This window comes from Trachurus trachurus (assembly GCF_905171665.1).
Source record: "Trachurus trachurus genome assembly, chromosome: 24".
NCBI lineage: Eukaryota > Metazoa > Chordata > Actinopteri > Carangiformes > Carangidae > Trachurus > Trachurus trachurus.
The window spans coordinates 14,840,519-14,860,473 of NC_139910.1; the positions used below are offsets into that span (position 1 = coordinate 14,840,519).

The 19,955-nt window shown below is 42.3% G+C and overlaps 1 protein-coding gene across 1 annotated transcript in view; it reads left to right on the top strand.

The window, feature by feature from the left end:
• The window catches only part of wasf1 (WASP family member 1), a 58,790-nt gene that overhangs the window by 25,380 nt on the left and 13,455 nt on the right, over positions 1-19,955 (top strand). The window contains exons 3-5 of the mRNA XM_084000080.1: positions 294-428; positions 10,936-11,089; positions 18,150-18,267. Of these exons, the coding sequence (XP_083856206.1) occupies positions 294-428; positions 10,936-11,089; positions 18,150-18,267 (407 nt within the window). The remainder of the gene's footprint in view (positions 1-293; positions 429-10,935; positions 11,090-18,149; positions 18,268-19,955) is intronic.

Genomic DNA, 19,955 nt, shown 5'->3' on the forward strand with positions numbered 1-19,955 from the left:
CTTGTCCACGAAAGCGTTTTGGAGTTTTGGGATTTTGTATTTGATGAGTTTGATGAGGAAAACCAAGAAATTCCATTAGCCTCCATAGCGTAGCCCTGAGCAGCCTGACGCTCCGCTCCTCCATTCTAAAAATAGCTTACACCGACAAATAAAGGTAACGAACCTACTGCTATGACTATAGCGATTATGGCAATGGGCCAATTTGCCAAAATGTTGAACTATCCCTTTAAGAGATTTTGAAGTGTTTTTGTGGCTGTGTTTATCAGTGCTTGTTTTTCTATGTGTGTGTGCAGGTAAATATGCAGAAGACCTGTTTGGAGAGCTGTTCAACGAGGCGCACTCCTTCTCTTTCCGGGTCAACTCCCTGCAAGAGCGCGTGGACCGCCTCTCCATCAGTGTCACACAGCTGGACCCCAAAGAGGAGGAATGTGAGTACCATAAACCCCCCTACACACACACACACACACACACACACACACACACACACACACACACACACACACACACACACACACACACACACACACACACACACACTTCCCCTCTCACTTAAAAACTTTCCCCGCACTCACACCTCAACCTCTCCTGTTTCGCCTGTGTGTCTGTTACTCCATGAAATTATATGTGTACTTGTGTGTGTGTGTGTGGTTGTGGTTTTGTGCTGTGTGGTATCCTACGCTCCATTGTTAATGGCTGTTATTAGAGGAACAGGCAGAGAGATGATGGGTGACATTTCTCACCCCCAATTGTACAAACTCCAGCCTCTATTCCAAAGAGTTTCACTTTGCCATTAGGGTCCTCATTTCCCCACTGAGGGCCTTTTCTTTGTGTGGAGAAATTGGATCTCTGGTCAGCCCGCATCTGCGCTGAGCAATGAGGAAGAGGAATGCAATAGGTAATCCAGGTTATACTGGGAGAGGGGAGGCGGTATGACAGTGTAGCATAGCTAGAGGAGAGTATAGTTGGTGCAAAGTGGAAAAAAAAGGGGGGAAGAATCACAGCAGTGTAATACCATGCTTCAAGGCGCCATATCGATTTTCCGCAGGCCAGCGATGTGTTTACGGCTTTGCACAATGCTACTCTAACTGCTTCCTTGTCATTGACACAGAGACAGTAAAACGCTCGCTGGGCTGTAGCAGCTGCTTATGGCTCTTATAGCTCTTATGTGCATGCGAGCGCAGGCGTTGATGCATTTTTACAAGGCGGTGAATTGTTCCTGAGTTTTTGCAGAATAATGAGTTTCTGTTTTTAACCCAGTCGAGAAACAGACACTTGCAGCTGCAGATTACTCACAGATTGTTCATCCTAATCTTCCTTTTTTGGTCCGTGCTCCATTTTTTTTCCTCCCCAACACCAGCTGCGATAACATCTCCTCTACATTCACCCTCTGAATTGGTTTGCACCACTTTTTTTTTCATTTTACCTCTCATCTCATTTCCTGCTTCCTCTTCCTCCTCTCCAGTCCAGCATTTCCCCCTCCTCTCTCCTCACACTGTCTATATACTGTAGCTGATCTAATTGAATAATAGCGTGTGATCTAATTGTGGAAGTCTAGGCAGGGTTTATTCTGGTAAGTGAGTTCATATTGTCATGAGCAGGTTGAGGGTCAAACACGGAGACAATCTTTTTATTTTTTCCATGTACACAAGGCTGCAGAGAATAAGATATAAAAATCTGACTCAATTAATTAGATGCAAATCTATGGTGTTTGGTGTTAATAACAAAGCCAGGCTTGATGTTGTGTTTACAGAGGCTACTTGTTCCTTTCAGTGTTTAGACACAGACCGCGATTGACTCCGTGTGAGTGTGTGTGTGTTTCAATTTGTACATATGGTTCTTATCTATATCTCCCTCCATGAATAAGAGTGGATTCCCCACTCCAACCTTAAGTATTTGCTTGAGAGACGGTGGATAAGGATCAGCTCAGTTGCAATTTAAGTGTATGGAGCTGGTGGTGGTGGGGGTGGGATGTATGTAAGGGGGTGGAGTCGGAGGGGAAGGAGGACAGTAAGAAAGATGGAAGGAAAGAGGGATGGGTGCATAATACAGGGCACTGCAGCAGAGGCAGTGGAGTGTGAAAGGATTGTACCGCAGAATTTTTTCTGGGCCAGGTTGAAATGGCCCTTCTCTGCAGGTTACACAGATTTCCCACTCTGTTCAACTCCTCCGTGCTCGTTTATGACCAGATGAAGTTGTCTTGTAAATGGAACAACCTGCACTTTTCTCCACTTTTCTCTTTTGCCAATTGTTCATTAAAGATCTGATGAATAAAATAATTATAACGAGGTATAGTGTAGCTTACACGCTTGCCTCTTAGTCAGATGGATGTGACAGAATGAGGGGCAGTCATCGTTCCTGTTAATGCCGCCTTTGCTTCATCCTTGCCGACAACCCTTTCTTTACCCTCATGTTCTCAAACACACACACAACTGTACACAGCTGTGCAAAGTGTACGCTTTTAGCACAAGCATATGACTTGTCTCGTAAGTGTCTGTGTGCATCTGTGGTCGGCCTGAGAGGAGCGTAGAGGGAGAGAGGGGATTGAGTGCAAGCAGGAGTGGGACCATAAATCAGGGGTTGTGGAGAGAACTGAAGATTGCAGGATGGGGGTCGGGCAGGATGGAGGAGAAAGGGTGAGGACAAAATAAGAAATTCACAGATACTGTCCTCGGCAACCCTCGCAAGCTTCTTTCTTTGAAGCCCTTTAAAAACCCGTAATGACCCATTAAAACTCAGGGATCCAATGACAGATTACACTCCCTCCAACTGGCTTGAAAATGTGGATCAAAACAGAACGTTTTAGAGGCAAATTGCTACAGAGATGCAGCTACGCTACAGCTCATATCTGATGTTAACTTCTTCATAGTGATGGAGGCTGCTTAAAATGAATACTGCAGAGATTATCACAGAATTGTTTTTATACGATTGTTTTTATTGTATTTATTCTTGGTCGCATCAATTTAAAATGTGTCGCATTTCAATTTAATGGGTTAATAACTGAATTTGTTTGATATAGATGTGACCAATACGATCCATTTCCATTCATTTTGACCTGATACAGAACAGTTGGTACAGAATAGTTTCACCGAAGCAACAATAACCATCATCGTTACTGTTTTAATATAGAGCAGATCCACTGCTGCAGTATGGAGGAGCTGTAAGTGTATTATCCTGAGACGACTTACTCACATATACATAACAATAAAAGTGTCACAGAGCCCCCTTATTATATAATGTAATATTATTACAACATCTCTGTCTGCAGTATTTACCTTTAATGAAACTAAGGCCGTAAAATCCATTGAGGAATCTCTCTTGTACCGTTGAACTTGTTATCACTGCTCATCTTTCTATGCCTGTGTTTGCCAGTCATCGTGATCTCTTACAGCTTTTCTTTTAGATTTTTAATTTTGGTATTATTAATGCAGTAATCACCTTCAATTCTGTTTAAAAATACAGCAGCAGTGATTTATCAAATTAAATATGTGAAACAGTAAAGGTGGCAACATATATGGTGAGATCAGAGCTTAGTTGATATTAACTAACACCCAAATCATTATATCTTTGTTGTACATACTGAAGGAGTCATCGTAAAAAGTTTAGATAGTCCACTGTCAAACTCTAAAAATAAAAAAAACTATAAATAGTGTTAGGTTAGGTCTGTAGAAGCTCTCAGGAGAAGTGGGTGTCAGGCTAAGATGACACAAAAGGCTTGGTACAGGATGCACAGTTAACATCTCTGTTCATCAGTCCACCATCCACAGATCATGGTATCATCGGTGGCATAGGCCACCTCAGAGGAAGCTGCTGCTCTCCAATAAAACATAACCACACAGCTAAAGTTTGCCAAAGAGCAGCTTGATACTGAGCAACACTACTGGGAAAAGGGCACCGCATACCAACATGAAAACAATCATCCCAACAGTGAAGCACAGTGGGGGTGGGGGCATCGTGATACTATGCTGCCTCTGTGCCCGGGCAGCTCAACATCATCTTTGGGAGGGAAAATGAATAGCCTGCTATAGACAATATAAAGGTCTCTTACAGGATAATGTTACTGGCTGTCTGCCAGATGAACGCTCAGTGGAAACAGGGTGACAAAGCCAGAGAATTAGCCTAAACATCAAATCAATTGCAATCAAATCTACCACAGATAACTTCAAATGGAAATCCAACCTTACCTTCTAGTCAGAGCAAACACCATGATCCTTTAGAGATGCTGTTGAATGCTACTGACACCAGACATCCTACAAGTGTTTGCATTACGTTTGTACTATGATCAATTAGGACAGAAAACCAACAACACAACAGTATATGATAAGCATAACATCTCCTAGATTTCAGCACATATATGATACCTCATGACCTTGAGCTTATTTACATATATGGGTTGAATAAATTGTGTTTCTTTTCTAAATAGAAAAAAAAAAGTTGACAGATGCAATAATGCTTCACATTTATACCTTTAACCTGACATGACAGGTGTTTTTACACCCATGAACTAAATTTAAACTTACACTCACACTTCAGACAGTATGTAAGGTGATGAATGTCAGTTGAGTTAAAAAAAGAAAAGAAAAGAAAATCAGTTATAATCTTGGATCTCTGTGTGCTGTACCGCCTAATCCTGGTGCAAACATCTGTACAGGCACACTCTCTCTGTTTAGCCTCCTCCACACATACAGCAGAGCGGTCGTTTGACAGGATCCAGCGCTGGTGTCAGAAAACACACTGAAGTGAATTATGGTTTACAAGCCCAAAGCGTAAGGGCACTGTGGATGTGAGATGGAGGAGACGTGAGTGATGTTTAGCTGAAGGTCACAGTGATGCGAGATGGAGAGATGGAGAGATGGAGAGATGGCCTCGGTGATGTAACGCAGTGTCATTGGTGGCGCAGTGGCTGAGGTCAAAAGTGAAATAATGCTCGTTCAGGCTCAAACACACACTCCCCTGACCTTGCCCACACCTCACCAACCCATACGCCTTTAAAGAGTACCTTTCCTTTACTTTTCCCTCTAGGCCTGCACTCCCCTTTTCCTCTTCTGCCTCCTCCCTTCCTCCTACCTGCCCCCCCCGCCCCCTTCACCTCCAAACACCTCCTCTCTCTTTGTTGTCCTCCCCAGCTCTCTCTCATCTTTCTGATTGATCTCTGTTCCCCCTCCATCTTGTGTGGATGCTATTTGTGTGCTGTCAGGCTCTCTTTCCCCTATCACCCCACCCAGCCAAACTAATGGCCTGGATCCCCTATTTAATGGGACCGTTATATCACTGCACTGGCTGCAGGCCATTATGGAAGGCCACAAAGCCACCTCGAGTCCCTCTGGGCTCTAACTGTTTCTTTATGTACTTCATAGTCTCTCTCTCTCTCTCTCTCTCTCTCTCTCTGCCCTCGTGCTTTTCTATTAGTTCTTCTGAGCCTCTCTGGTGTCTTTCTATTCCAGAGGAGGTTTCTGCTGAAGTATCAGCAGAAACCTGCCAACTGGCAAATACTTGCTGTTTTTTTTCTTTGGTTTTTATCTTCCATTGCGTGTTAACTCTCCTTGACTCCTTGATAATTTTTTTCTTTCTGGCACTTGTTACATACCACTCTCTATCTTCCTCTTCATCTCTCTCACTCCTTCTGTCACTCTACATTAAATCTATTCGAATAAGCTTTGCCTGTATGACATTTAAAATGCTGAACAAAGAAATACATGTACATCCTGCATCATGGCATATAACAAAACAAACTAAACACATTCCACCTCCCCAGTTTTGTTCTCCTCTCCCTGTGGTGGATGGTGCTCCACCACCACTTGCTCTCTGCCTACAAAACTCTAAATACCCAACACACTATTTTTTTTGTTTCTATCTATCTTTCATTCTTTCTTTCTTCAAAATACATTATATTACCTTGTGTTTTGTTACCTTATGTTCCATAAATGGCATTTTACATAACTTTATGTTTCTTGCTCTTGCTGTTTTTGTACTGGTTTTCACTTTCTGTTGCAGCTGTTCTTATAGTTTATCTTGTGGATATCCATACAATGTATTCAGTAGACAAGTTATACTATTTAAAAATTGCAAAACATATAAAAAATGGCTTAGCCCTTCATTTGTTGTTCAGTATCCGTTTTTGTCCGTGACTGGAAAAACTGAGTCTGGAGTCGAGGGATGAGTCATTTGCTTGAGGGCATTTGAAGTTTCAAACGATCCTGTTTACAGGGGTACGCACATGATCCCAGAGATCCTCAGCAGAAACACATGCTCAGATGAGATTCAATTATATTACTGTAGTTGTGTGCTGTTACCCTCTCGCTTGTACAGGGTTAGGTGAGGGGATGGGCACTTTAAATAAAAAAAACTCTGTCAAGTACAGCACTCTGCTAAGGTTTCATTTCTTGTCTTTCTCTCCATATACAGAACTCTGTATACAGGTGGAGAAAATGGCCTTCAGTGCTACAATATAAATTATAAGAATGGCTGCAATAAAATAAATTGAAAACAAGTATAAAGACAGTAAAAGCAAGATGCATTAAGATGAGTAAAATGCCATTTATGCAATATAACGCTCTACTGGATAAACATGTAGGCTACATAATGTACAATAAGAAAGAAATGATCCTCCATATCTTTTTATCTTAATGTTGTTTTTGAATTGACATGATTTGTTCAATTACGGTAGACAAATAAAAGTAATAATAATAATAATATATAAATATATAAATATAATAATAAATAATATATAAAATAATATAATAATAATAATAATATATAAAATTAGAAACCGGCTATGTCCCACAATGCAGTGTAATGATATTACAATAGAGGATTTTAATGCATGTCACCTGCTCCTATTTACTCACACGATGCAGTGTGTCTTTGTGGAATGCGTCACCATTTGGCAAAAAGGGGGGGACATGGGAAAATTTATGCCGCACAGACTCCAATAATTATGCAGTTGTGGAAACTTATCATTTATGGTTATAATAGTTCCAAAAAATATCCACACACAACAACTTGGAACACATCTGTGAATACTCATACAATGAATGCCCGAAGTGTAATTGTAGATGGCTGGAATAAACTTGATGTAGTTCTGCAGAAGACAGACAATAAACAAAGGTAGTAAGCAAAACAAAGAAAGGATGGTTGGAAAGAGAAGAGGAGGAGCAAAAGCCTGAGTCAGAGAGAGGAAAGGTGCAAATCAGGGCTGCGGGGGGAAGTGTGAAAGAAGGGAAATGTAGGGCAGCATTTGCATGGAAGTACAAGAGGAGAAGGAGCCATGTCATACTGAGCATGCTGGGCCTGTGTCTGTTCTCACCTCTAGTGTGTAGAACTGCGTCTCTGCGAACGAGGGGGATGAAAGGAGGGGAAAAATGTTTTCCTGAAAACTTTGAGGGGAGCTGAAGGAGACGGGGGTGTGAGTGACAAGAACTTCCTCACCTCTGGTTGAGAGTGTTATTTTTTTTTATTTTTTTTTGCGAGATGCTATCTGTCGAAGAGAAAGATATGAGAGAGGGAGAGAGTGAGATAAACTATCCAGCACTCGCTTACTGATAAGGAGCTTCACAGGCGGAGATCAGAGGCTGCTGCTGCACCTGGTGCTGCTCGACCTGACACACACGCACACACGCACACACACCAACAGTGCCTCACCAACTCATTCTCTCACAAACACATACACACATTTTTCTCATTAGCTAAATGTCTTCACTAAATGGTTGTAATTGGTAGCTCGGCTGAATAAATGACATTTTGTAATTAGGATGTAGAACATCATGTTAAGATATCCATCTGTGTAGTTTGACTGATCCACTGTGTGTGTGTGTGTGTGTTGTGTTTCCATCCGCATTGATTAGTACAGTGTGCCTCTCAGCGCTGAGTGTTGCTTGGCAGAGGTTTAGAGTCGCCTCACTCTGCATCAAATACATCCTGACACACACTTCTGCTCTGCCTGTGTCGTGTTTGTCACTTTTGCACATACTTGTCACACCATCTGACGGCCCTCTGCTCTCCATAAATGCAGCGGGGCACGGCGTCCCTGCTCTACGTGCAGCACCAGCAACAATAAATTGATATGCACCGGTTGGACAGTGTCTTCTCCTCACCACGATATGGTATTATGTGTCTATAGTTTTTTTTTCTATTCTGTAGCTTTATCCTATAATATGTGTGTAGTGAGTAGAAGAGCACTTGTCTGTCGTTCATCCTGACCTTGACTGTTGACCTTCCTGTGGTAAGGGCCCTAGGCAAAGAGTTCAACACCCTACAGGATAAAAAAGAACCATCTCTTTTAAAGTTCATATCTGCACTTCCATAAACCTTTATCCCTTACCTTCATTTCTTCGCTTAGGGGGAAAAAATCTACTTCGACTTTGTAGATCTGACCATTTACTCCTGCTTATCATTGACATTGCTCTCCTCTGAGGAGACATCACTGTGGACAATGTAATTGTCATGCAACTGTGGCTATGACTTTGAGTTTTGCCCTTTAGTTCATCTCTTATGCTGCTGATCTGGAAACTGAAATTTGAGCGTTGAACCACCTCATATAAACACGAGGTAGTTCCTTAAGAAGTTCCAGTTTAGTAAAACTTTACAGATTTCGCTTCAAACAAAACAATAGACAAGTCAAACTTAATTGGAGAAGAAACATACTTAAATGCTTTGAACATCATTCCTACACTTATTCTGTGCTGCCTGAACATTTCAAATTCCTTAATGTTTCATTTTTATTTCCAGATAGAGTAGATGATCTAAAAACAAAACATTTCTTTTTTACAAACTGCCGTTATCCTTTGGTATTACTTTGAGTTAATCCCTTAACAGTTATAGTTATTAGTAGTTATTGCTGTTTCTACCAGCCTCTCCCATCTGTTTTATATTACAGCCAACCAGGTTTAGAATCTCCTGTGTTGCCCTATGGCCCAAAGGGGGATTGTCCACAGGTGCAAAACAGCAAGACAGAGATAAAGCTGTCAGAGATTCTCATATTAGCCAATAAGTTAAAATAAAAATATGCTGAAATGTCAGTTTTAGTAAAGTTAAAAGGAAAAAAAATGAATATGGAACGATTCGATGCAATTAAAGTGTGCTGTGGGCAAATATTTATAACTCACACAACAGTAAATCCCAGGAAATGTTACACCAGTATCAGAGGTGTCAGCTCAGACTTGCAGTCAAATTTTAATAGGACATAAATTAATGTTTAAAAGCACCTTTTCAAATGTGCTCTGTGGATTTTAATGACTGATCGAAGCAGGAGGAAACAAGACGGCGAAGTAACCACCCTCACTTTCCTCTTGTGGTTATTTCTGTTCGATGCAGAACTATATGTTGTATATACTGTGTTTGTGTGTCTAAATGACTGCCAGACTTTCTCCCCTGCATTGTCTATGAATCCGCCCTCCAGCTCTGCTCGGGTTACTGCGCTCCTCATGGGATGCCTCACTCATGTCTGTCTGTTTTTCTCCTAGAAGTCATACGACATGTTTTTATGTGTTTTCGTCATCTCTCCTGCGCCACCCCTTCCTCTTAATGTACATGTTTCCATGTTCGTCTCTATCTCCCCCTCTGCTCTTCATATCCCCTCCCTCCTGCTGCCATTTCCTTGTCTACATTTCCTGTGAATGTCTCTTTTTATTCCAGCTCCTTCTCTTTGTTTTATTGTTAGAGCCTCTTCTCCCGCTCTCTGTCTGTCCCTTGTTTCCATTACCTCTACCTCTGTTGCGTCTGTGCGGTTTTTATTATCTCCCTCTTGCATTCTCTGGCCTTCGTTCTTTCTCCCAGAGCGGAGTTACTTACTAAAACTTGGCTCCCTGATAGTGTTTGTTCACGATGATACCTCTGTGCCTCAGGTGCCCACCCCACCCCCTTACTACACTGAGAGTCTGTGGAAGTCATTATCCAGCTGTATTGCTGCAATATAGAGGAGCAGATTGTTGTGTGTGGTCATTTTTGTGTTTTGTTTTAATATAGTGAAATAGCTTTAGTTGTTTGTTTCATTAAGACATATGTTGTTTTCTTAGGTTATAGCCTGGTGTTGGATTCTGTGGCGCCATGTTGTTTTGTGTGTGGTTAAAAGGCTAATAAGAGAGGACTGTAACAATACTTTTTCTGTATGGCACATGACTTTTTTCAGTCTCCCCCTGGGCAGCAGTAAAGTGTATCCATTTGTCGCTCCTTCATGTATAATTCAGGTCTGGTTGCAACGCTCTGGATTTCCTTCCAAGACTGTGCTGTTTTTAACTTGGCCCTACCAGATTGAGGGTTAGCGTTGGTCTACTTTGTTTCTTCTCTTCCCCTCAGCCATTTCTCCAACCTGTTTTTTTTTCCGAGACGCCTCAGCCGTGCAGCATCGATTTCCTCTTGTTATTCCAAAAATGTCAGCTGTTCCTGTACGAAAGGAGGACGATCAGTCTCCCCCTTCTGATAGATTACTATAGTCCTTCCCCAACTTATCTCTAGCTTAGCTTATAGCTCAGCTGTCATGTGTTGTTTTGCTTTGGGGGGGAAATTGAAATCAGCCAATTAGGACACCAATGTGGCATTAGCCCGAGAGAGAGAGAGGGTGATTAGTGGTTTTCTAATAGGTTTAGTGCTCTGTAATGATGATTGCAACTATTTGAGTGATGATGTCAGTGTCGATTTTGATTTGCGATAATGACGGGATGGAGTCAAATGCTAATTATTGCCTTCATCAGAGACATGAGAGAAACTGGGGGTGAGTTGGTGAGTGTGTGTGTGTGTGTGTGTATGTGAGCCAAGGGGACGAACAACCAGGGAGCAACAAGCATAATTGTCTTTCTCTGTCTCCAACACACTCCTCACACACACACACACACTGAACACGTGTACCACACATTCCACGGGGAACCTGATGAAATAACAATAACGTCTCATCTCCCCCTCACCCTCTGTCTCTCTGTCTCCGTCCTCCCATCCCTCCCCCAGTGTCTCTTCAGGACATTACCATGAGGAAGGCTTTCAGGAGTTCCACCATTCAGGACCAGCAGTTGTTCGACCGCACGTCGCTGCCCATCCCGCTGCAGGAGACCTTCCAGACCTGCGAGCAGCCGCCGCCCCTCAACATCCTCTCACCTTACAGGTTTGACTCCCGTCACCATCCTGAAGTCACTGAAAAGAAAGACAGACAGAAAGACATTTTAAGAGCCCTGCTCAGTTGTATATTGGTAAAAAAAAATAAACAAATGTGTGGGAAGGATATTTTCTGTGTTGTTCTGTACATTGTGACATTTTAAAAAGGAAAAACCACAGGTCACTGCAACTGCATGTATCGGCTGAATAGCAGCGCTTTCTCTTAGCCCAGCATGGTGCTTGATACGCTGACCCTCATATGCATTAGTGGGTTTTCACTCCTCATCTGGAAAGTGAATACATTAGCATGGAACTGAACTACACAAAGAAAGACTGATTGCTCACCGCTGTCTTAACATGAACATACCTAAATGGCCTTGAATTGTGGCAGCTGCTATTTGAACTCTTCTTTGTGTCTGTCTGCCACTATAAAAGCTTTTATCGAGCAACGCTGACAGCGGGGCACCACGCAGAGACGCCCTGAGCTTGGAAGTTTGACTTGATCTAGAGTTTAAAGGGACAACGAGGAGTTTGTATTTGGTCAGGGTTTCCGCTACATGTAATTGATCGTGGCGCACCGCCACGGCAAAATAAAAGCCGCCACACCTTCAGAATGATGATTTTTTTATTTATTTTTTTAATGTTAAAACAATGTAAAGCAGGGTTTCCACTAGGGGTTGCACAGACTAGTCCCCTGCTCCACAATGACGTTTTGAGCTTGACGTCGACTAGTCGCTGATCATGTAACAGTAGGCTACAAGAGTAGCGGCTTGAAACAACAGCTGAGTGCGCTGAATGAAAAAAATACGAGCGCCGTCAAGCTGGATAGAACGAGCGCGTACCAGACAGGAAGTCAGGCACAGAAAAGGCGAGAGAATCCGGTCAATTTTCAAAATAAAATAAATGATGATTAAGTTTGCTTGTCCGTCTATAGATATTTGTCAGTTGCGTCTGCACAGAAGACACATCCATAGGCTACATACAGCGCTAGAGACAATGTGTGTGTGGAAAACCGAGTAGCCTACAGACAGGTCGATGTTTGACCGACGTGGAGAGAGAGAGCAGGAGAAACTGCTGCTTCCGCGGCCAGTGTGTCCGGGCTGCCGGCAATTAAAAAAAAAAAAAAACTCCGCTCTTATCGACAGCTTTACGTCGCGCACAACAACAACAGCAGCAACCAGCCAGGAAAAACAAAAACTGTGAGTGAAACTGTGACTGAGCAGGACTGTGATGGTGACGAGGCCTGTGTGTCGTTTTCCTCCATAATTGTTTAATGAACAGTAGCTACAGTATTTTCTTTTGCACCTGTAGCTATACGGTATGTTACAAAAAACAAACTGATTTACAGTTTGTTGTTTATAAAGCTGCTGTTCTGTGGCGTCATTTCTGTGCGTGAGCTGTCAGTCAGTGAATACAGATTGTTGCAGAGCATTTCCCTCCTCCTGGGATTTTAGTTATGATGGGAAAAATATGAATGATGTCATCAGCGACTAGTCGACGATCCGGTCTCGCGCGCAACCCCCCCCCCCCCCCCCCCCGTCGATCAGACCACCCTCGCCGCCACTCTTTAAAAAAATCCTGGCGGAAACACTGTTGGTTATAAAAAAGTCTCACATTAATGTGGATGAATCTACGCTACCCACACTTGTTAATGGCTCCATTTTTGATAAATATATCGTTTTGTCTCTATCGTTATTTTGTTATTATAATTAATGGTGGAAATGCTGCGCGAGCCGACCAGCGTTTCCTTACTTTCGGTTTCGATGACGCTGCCCGGCGGGTCATGAGAATAACGCCGCGGAATCACCGTTTATGGTCGGAACTATGACGGTGTCTGATCTTCTTCGAACTTCTGACTTTGATGAATGAATGAATGAAAACATTCTTGGCAAGTCGTCCGTCTTGCACCGGTCCAAGAATTTCACAGTGTGCGCGGAGGCTCATGGTAAATGTAGTATGAAAACACACTGCTCTCCAAAACTCCTCGTTGTCCCTTTTAAAGGGATAGTTCAACATTTTAGCAAACTGGCCCATTGCCATAATCCCTATAGTCTTAGGAGGAGGTTTGTTACCTTTAATTTTCGGTACAAGATATTTTTAGAACGGCGGAGCAGAGCCGCGAGCTGCTCAGAGCTACGCTACGGAGGCTAATGGGATTTCTTAGTTTCCCTCATCAAACTCATCAAATACACAATCCAACAACTCCAAAACATAACTTTCCGTTATTATCTCGTATCGTGGGGAATGTGCAGGTCACAACTTGTCCACAAGAGCGTTTTGGAGTTGTTGGATTGTGTATTTGAGGAGTTTGATGAGGGAAACCAAAAAAATCCATGAGCCTTCGTAGTGTAGCTCTGAGCAGCTCGCGGCTCTGCTCCGCCGTTCTAAAAATAGCTTGCACCGACAATTAAAGGTAATGAACCTACTCCTAAAACTATAGGGATTGTGGCAATGGGCTAATTTGCCAAAATGTTGAACTATCCCTTTAAAGCAGTGGTTCCCAAACTTTTTTTGTCTTGCGTATCCCCTGAGCCGTTTTGCCATACCACAAGTACCCCCTCCCTCATACGTGTTGATGATTCTCCAAAAATGGTCATAACGTAACACAACTGATTAAGAAACGAAAATCATTTCAATTTCTCTCTTCAATTTGTATAAAGACATTTTACACTATTCTCCTGCATTTTAGTTGTTTCTGGCTGTTGTTGTGGTCAAATGTGTCTTCACAGAGTTGTAGGATTGTCACAATACTAAAATTTCAAACTTAATGCCAATACCCAGGAAAATATTGAATATGACATCATATTCAATACAGCAGCAGTGCCTCCCAGCTTATTATTGTTCCATTATTTTATTTTTATTATAATCAAAGGGACTTATAACAGATGTTTGCTTGTCTTTTATTAAATGAAAAGCTAACTAAGAGTTGTGCAATTCCAGCGTGTTGCTATTGTTTCATTACATTCATTACAATGCATCTCCTCTCCTCTGACGGGCGGGGCTCCCCCCTCTCTCCTCTCTCACAACACACACACGTGCACGCAGACAGCGGAGAAAAAGAGAGGAGACGAGAGAGGAGTGTTGCCGTTAATATCGCCGTTTTAAACTCTTACGGCTAAATTCACCCTACGTGCGTCTAGTTCTGTGTATCTCTGTTACTCAGGTCCAAACACTCTGGACGCTGCCCGCTCTGCTCTGCTCTGCTCTGCCTGTCGAGTGCGCGCGTCGGGCGCCTTGGGGGCGCGCTGTTAATATCGATACTTTTAGAAATCAGTCATGTATCCAGATGCGCCATTTTACATCGATACTTTTGACAACTATACAAAGCTGTATTACAGGTTGTTGTCTTCTGAGGGGATCTAGTTGTGGCGCACGTACCATTTCAGTAATGGGCTTATGAAGTGACTCGGAATATCTACCTATCATCTTGGTAATAAATTAATTAATGTTTCTACGTACCCCCTGCAATGTGCTCACGTACCCCTAGGGGTACGCGTACCCCACTTTGGGAACCACTGATTTAAAGTATGCGAGATTATGCCTAAAATCTTGTGTGTGATGATCTGCATGCACCTCTCTAGTAGATCTCTGGGAGCACCCAGATGTGTTTGGTTATTATTACAGGCATTCTTGTGCCTCTCTCACACCAGGCATTTCTCTTGGCTGTTGAGGTTGAGCCAGGCGAGCAGAGCGAAAGGATTCACCTGAAGATGAATAATCCATAAAAAGCTCAGCTGGCCAACTCTCCCGCCCTTTGTATTTCTCTACATTCCCATCCTGCTGCTTTCACACTTCTTCTTTTTTTTTTTACTTTTTTTTTTACTCCATTTTCCTTCCACCTCCAGCATCTTACATGACCCTTCTTTGGCTCAAACTGTCACTCTGACGGTATGAGCCGTTTGAAGAGTGTTTCGGGCCAAACACAATCCCTTTTACGTTGTGTGTGTGTGTGTGTGTGTGTGTGTGTGTGTGTGTGTGTGTGTGTGTGTGTGTGTGTGTGTGTGTGTGTGTGTGTGTGTGTGTGTGTGTGTGTGTGTGTCACAGGTACAGGTGTGGGCTGTGGTATTTAAATCTGTTGTGGGCATGTTTTTAACCTCCTGGCCTTGATGTGGCCTCAACCAAGCAAAAGGCAGGTGTGGGTGGTTTTTCTCACTGACTTAATTCTCCAACCACTCTCTGAATGCCCTGTTTTGCACTGCGGCTATCCATTTACATTTAATTTGGTTTATTTAAGAAGAAATAATGCTGCTGGTTGAATTAGGTGTAAATAAATGTACTTTTTTTTTTGCTTAAAGGCTCATCACAAGTTCTGTGAGCCAAATGTCACCAGCGATATATATATATATTTTTTTGTGCCAATAATTTTTGAACTAGTGCTATCATCACAATTCTTAAAAATTACATTTCTGTCAGTCAATTAGTGGATAAAAATGTTTCATCTCTAATTGATATTCTGCTAGAGACTGTTGAAGAAGAGCAAGTGCAGCAAATCATCACTGGATAAAACAAAAAGGTCATAATGTGATACATTCTGCTGTTTCTATTTCAGTGAGTGAGTGAATTTTGGTTTAGTCTCCATGCAGCTCCGATCCCAGAGCTGGTTTGTTCATCAGCTCTGAATGGTTGATTGGGATTATCATGGGTGATGATTTCATTCTTATGATTCATAATTTAAAATACTGTACTTTGATCTTCTCGGTTGCTTTGCCATTCACTCTCTCTCTCCATCTTTCGTCCTCATGCTTTCTTTTGCTTTTACTCTCTCTTCTCTTCTCATCTTTTTCTTCTCTTTTCTCTACTGTATCTCTCTCCTCTCCTCCCATCACATCACATCACAGCAGGAGGCTCTGTGGGATCCATCACACACACAAACATGCACCTCAGGTTTACACAGAGCAAATACTATACATAGTCCTTTACACCAACACACATAATACTACCCACAGTGCAAACACACACACAGACACACACAAACTCACACATCCTCACACTACAGTAGCTGTCTCTCCACTCTTGCCTTATCCCATTATTGAATTCAGTTGTCTTCCCTTTGTTGTGGTGCATACCATTAAACTTTCCACTCCTGACTTTTGAAGCTTTTCCTTTTCATGCTCTGTGTTCTTGTTCTTGCTCTAATCAGTGTCATCACCAAATAATTGCCTCCCAAGGCGTCGCAGACACCGGTCGGTCGAGGGCATCTACACATGAGTTCAAATTGGGGTTCGAAGTTGAATTTTGGCCACTGACTAGACCGGATGCTGCAAATATTCCATTGCATTATTTCTCAGTTTGAAGGCAAACCTGAAATGTCCTTTTGAATGCCCTTCAGCAGAGACACAGCTCTGAAAGACTGGCTGTCCTCCGGGGGCGATGCAGTTGATTTGCACCACACAATTGGAGGAGTGTATTCTAACGAGGAAACGTATTTAAAAAAGAGTAGAGAGGTCATTTAAATGGAGGGAATTACAGCATCAACAGCTGTTTATCTCAATCCGCTCAGCTCCTGATATTTGCAGTGGATTTATGCAACAATGCAATGAAAAATCGAGCTGTTGCTTAGGTGATATGTAGATTATGCATGTTTGCACATGGAAAATATATTATTGTGTTGATCTTTGACTCAGATTTTTCAGATTTATGCAACTGAGATTTTTTTCTCTTTCCATTTTGCATTAACATTTACATTCCCTGCTCTGGAGGTGCAATGGTTCAGAACATTTCATGGGCTGAACACTGATATGGACCCGAGCACATTTAAATAAAACTGGGCTGCAATGCCGCAGCCTCTGACAGACCTCTGACTCACTGCATACAATCTATTGTAAATGATGGAAAGAAAGACATTTGAAAACTGATAAGAATTGAAAGAAGACAAAGACATCAACAAGTTTTGATATGAAATGACATTTCCAGACATCATGTCTGGGCATTTCTTTGTAATCATTTCATTGTCAAGATAATTTCCTTTGATGTGATAAATACTTGCACCTCTTCGTTTCCTTCCCTATCATCATAAGGGCGCTCCCTGCAGTGAGCACCAGCCACAAAAGCCTCTGTAATGAGAGTGAGGAGGAAAGAGAGCAGAGCAGAGTTGAGAGGGGATGAATGATAGAGCAGGACATTAGCTATTATTCATGACAAAGGGTAAACAGATATGATTTCATGAAGGATAGCAGACCGAGACAGGCGAGGACAGGAGTCAGGAAAATAAATGTGATTTGATCAAGCATGTCTCTCACTCTCAGTTTTTCAGTTGTCCGCCTTCTGCAACAACTGGTTCGCAAAGAAAACAAAAAGTATAATGAAAGAGGAAAAACTGCTATTTGTTACGGTTTCCCTGTGCCAGCCTATCTTTTAGGAAAAACATTCTCTGATGTCAAAATGTTAGCTTTTTTTAGTCTAACATTTGTGTCAAACTGACATTTGTAGACATCAACCTTTAAATGTCTTGTTTTGGAAATTGTGAGCCATTCTCCACTATTTTAGTCCAACAATCTATTGGTACATTTAGAAAATAATTGGGTGATTTAAATGATAATGACAACAACTGGTGCAGCCTTTCCATTTATTACAGCAGTATTTGCTATATTGGTCCCTAAACAGTCACATACTGTAAATGGAATTAAAAATATGTATCTGTAACTGCAACTACAGGTTTTATGGATTCATCTATTGATTGACACCCTTGATTACTTCTTGTATTGCTTCCTATCCTCTGTTGTTTATTATAAGATCAAAATGCCTCATTGACCTCACTTCATTGACCTTGTGGAAAGTAGTTTTGTCTGACTGACAGTCCAAAAACGTAAAGATATTCAGTTTCCTGCAATGTAGAGAAAAGCATCCACATTTTAGATGCTGAGGCATTTTGTTTTAAAAGTAACTTGCAAAAAGTTGCAGATTAATTTTCCACTAAATTAATTCAACTAATCACTGCAGTTACAGTGTGCCCCAAAGCCCCACATTTTTTTCCCCAGGATGTATGATGTTTTTATTTTGTTATTTAGCCAACCAAGCCTCCAGAATACCAATACCGAGATATAATGAGTTTCCTTTCTGTCCGTCCACAGGGACGACGGGAAGGAGGGGCTGAAGTTCTACACCAATCCGTCCTATTTCTTTGACCTGTGGAGAGAGAAGATGCTGCAGGACACAGAGGACAAGAGGAAGGAGAGGCGGAAACAGAAGGTAAGTCTTGATAATTACCAGCACAGGGCGCCCGGCACTGCACACTTTGAGTTTGTGTTCACGCTCCAGTTGAGCGGACTCGTTGTATTGCAGCTATAGGCCGAGGCTTCCCCAATCCTCCGTACAGATGCAGATTGACGCGTCCTGCTTGAATAAACACCCCACAGTGGGATTCACCGACACAGTCACAGGCCTGGCTTAGCACCATGTAGTCTAATGCATTAATTAGCCACCACTCATAGATTAATCAACTCTTCCTCTAGTCAACCCTCTTAGTTATTACTTGTGCGATCATTACATCTAATTAATGGGAGCATCTGCTGTTCACTTGGCCCGCCACTATGCGTCATCTCTCTGCCTCTGCACACACACACACACACACACACACACACACACACACACACACACACACACACACACACACACACACACACACACACACACACACACACCCACTTACCCTCCAGAGGACGCTCTCCACACACACACACACACACACACATGAAGTCTGATGAGCCTGTGTGTGTTTAATTTTGATTAACACAGACACATACCAATTAAATTAAAAGAGCTCTTTCACATCCATAGAATGCTCCTCTCCCCTTAGCTAATGCCGAATAAAGGGGTTTCCCACCCTCCGAACCAGGAGCTTCTAATCAGCACCAGCTTGCGTCTCGCTGCGTGGGAAAAAGGGCGTGCGCCACATTTTGCTCCCTCGCCGTCAATCAACGCCTTTTTACAGTCGTGTGTCAATGAGAAATAAGGAGGGTGATGTTTGCGCAGAGCGTCCGTGTGAATGAGGAGCACGTCATTATGAGGTTTTTAATGATTGTGGGAGCGGGGGCAGAGAGGACAGAGGACAGAGGACAGAGGACAGAGTTTAGCCAGGAATTAGTTGGACGGACGGATGGAGAGCAATTAACGATATTTATACGCTGTTGTTTTTTTGCAGTTTAATATTCATCAGCTTTGTTGCAGCAAAAGAAACATACATTATGTTTGTTCTGAATGTAAAAATGAAACACAAAGCTCATTTGCAACAGTAAACAGACGTTATTTACTTCAGAGGGTTAGGTTGATGTGACCGCTTGTAGCCAAAGCTCATTCCAGTGATTTCATTCTAATTAAAGCCCCGGGTGGGCTCAGCTTGTAAAGCCTCGCTCATTTCCCTCCTCACCACACTGGCAGTTAGACAGACCCCATGGAAAGGCCTAGAAGACATTCACAGGGAGAGCAGGATGGATTAGAGGGATTATGCACACATATTTGTTGGTTTGTGTAACCATCATGGCGGATAAATGGTCTGAATGAGGATCAGGGTAAATACAGTGTGGAGAAGTTATATGTGTGTGTTTATGGAAAGCATGCAGAATCAGTCGTTGAAGAAGGAGAGGAGTGGAAAATAAGAGTTACGCACGCACACATACGCACATGTATGAAGTGTGCGAACGTTGATAGATCCACACTTCATCAGTTCGCACATTGAGTGGTTCTGCCGCATCATTTTAATGTGCCTCAGTCATGCTCTTCATGAAGTGTGTGTGATGAAGTGTGTGTGTGCGTGTGTGTGTGTGTGTCGCTGTAATTATGTATACTCTTTGTACTCCTGCCTTATTATTTCACCAGTAGATTACAGACATCCACATCATTCGTTGCTTCTAAACTTCTAAATATTTCTCATAATAACA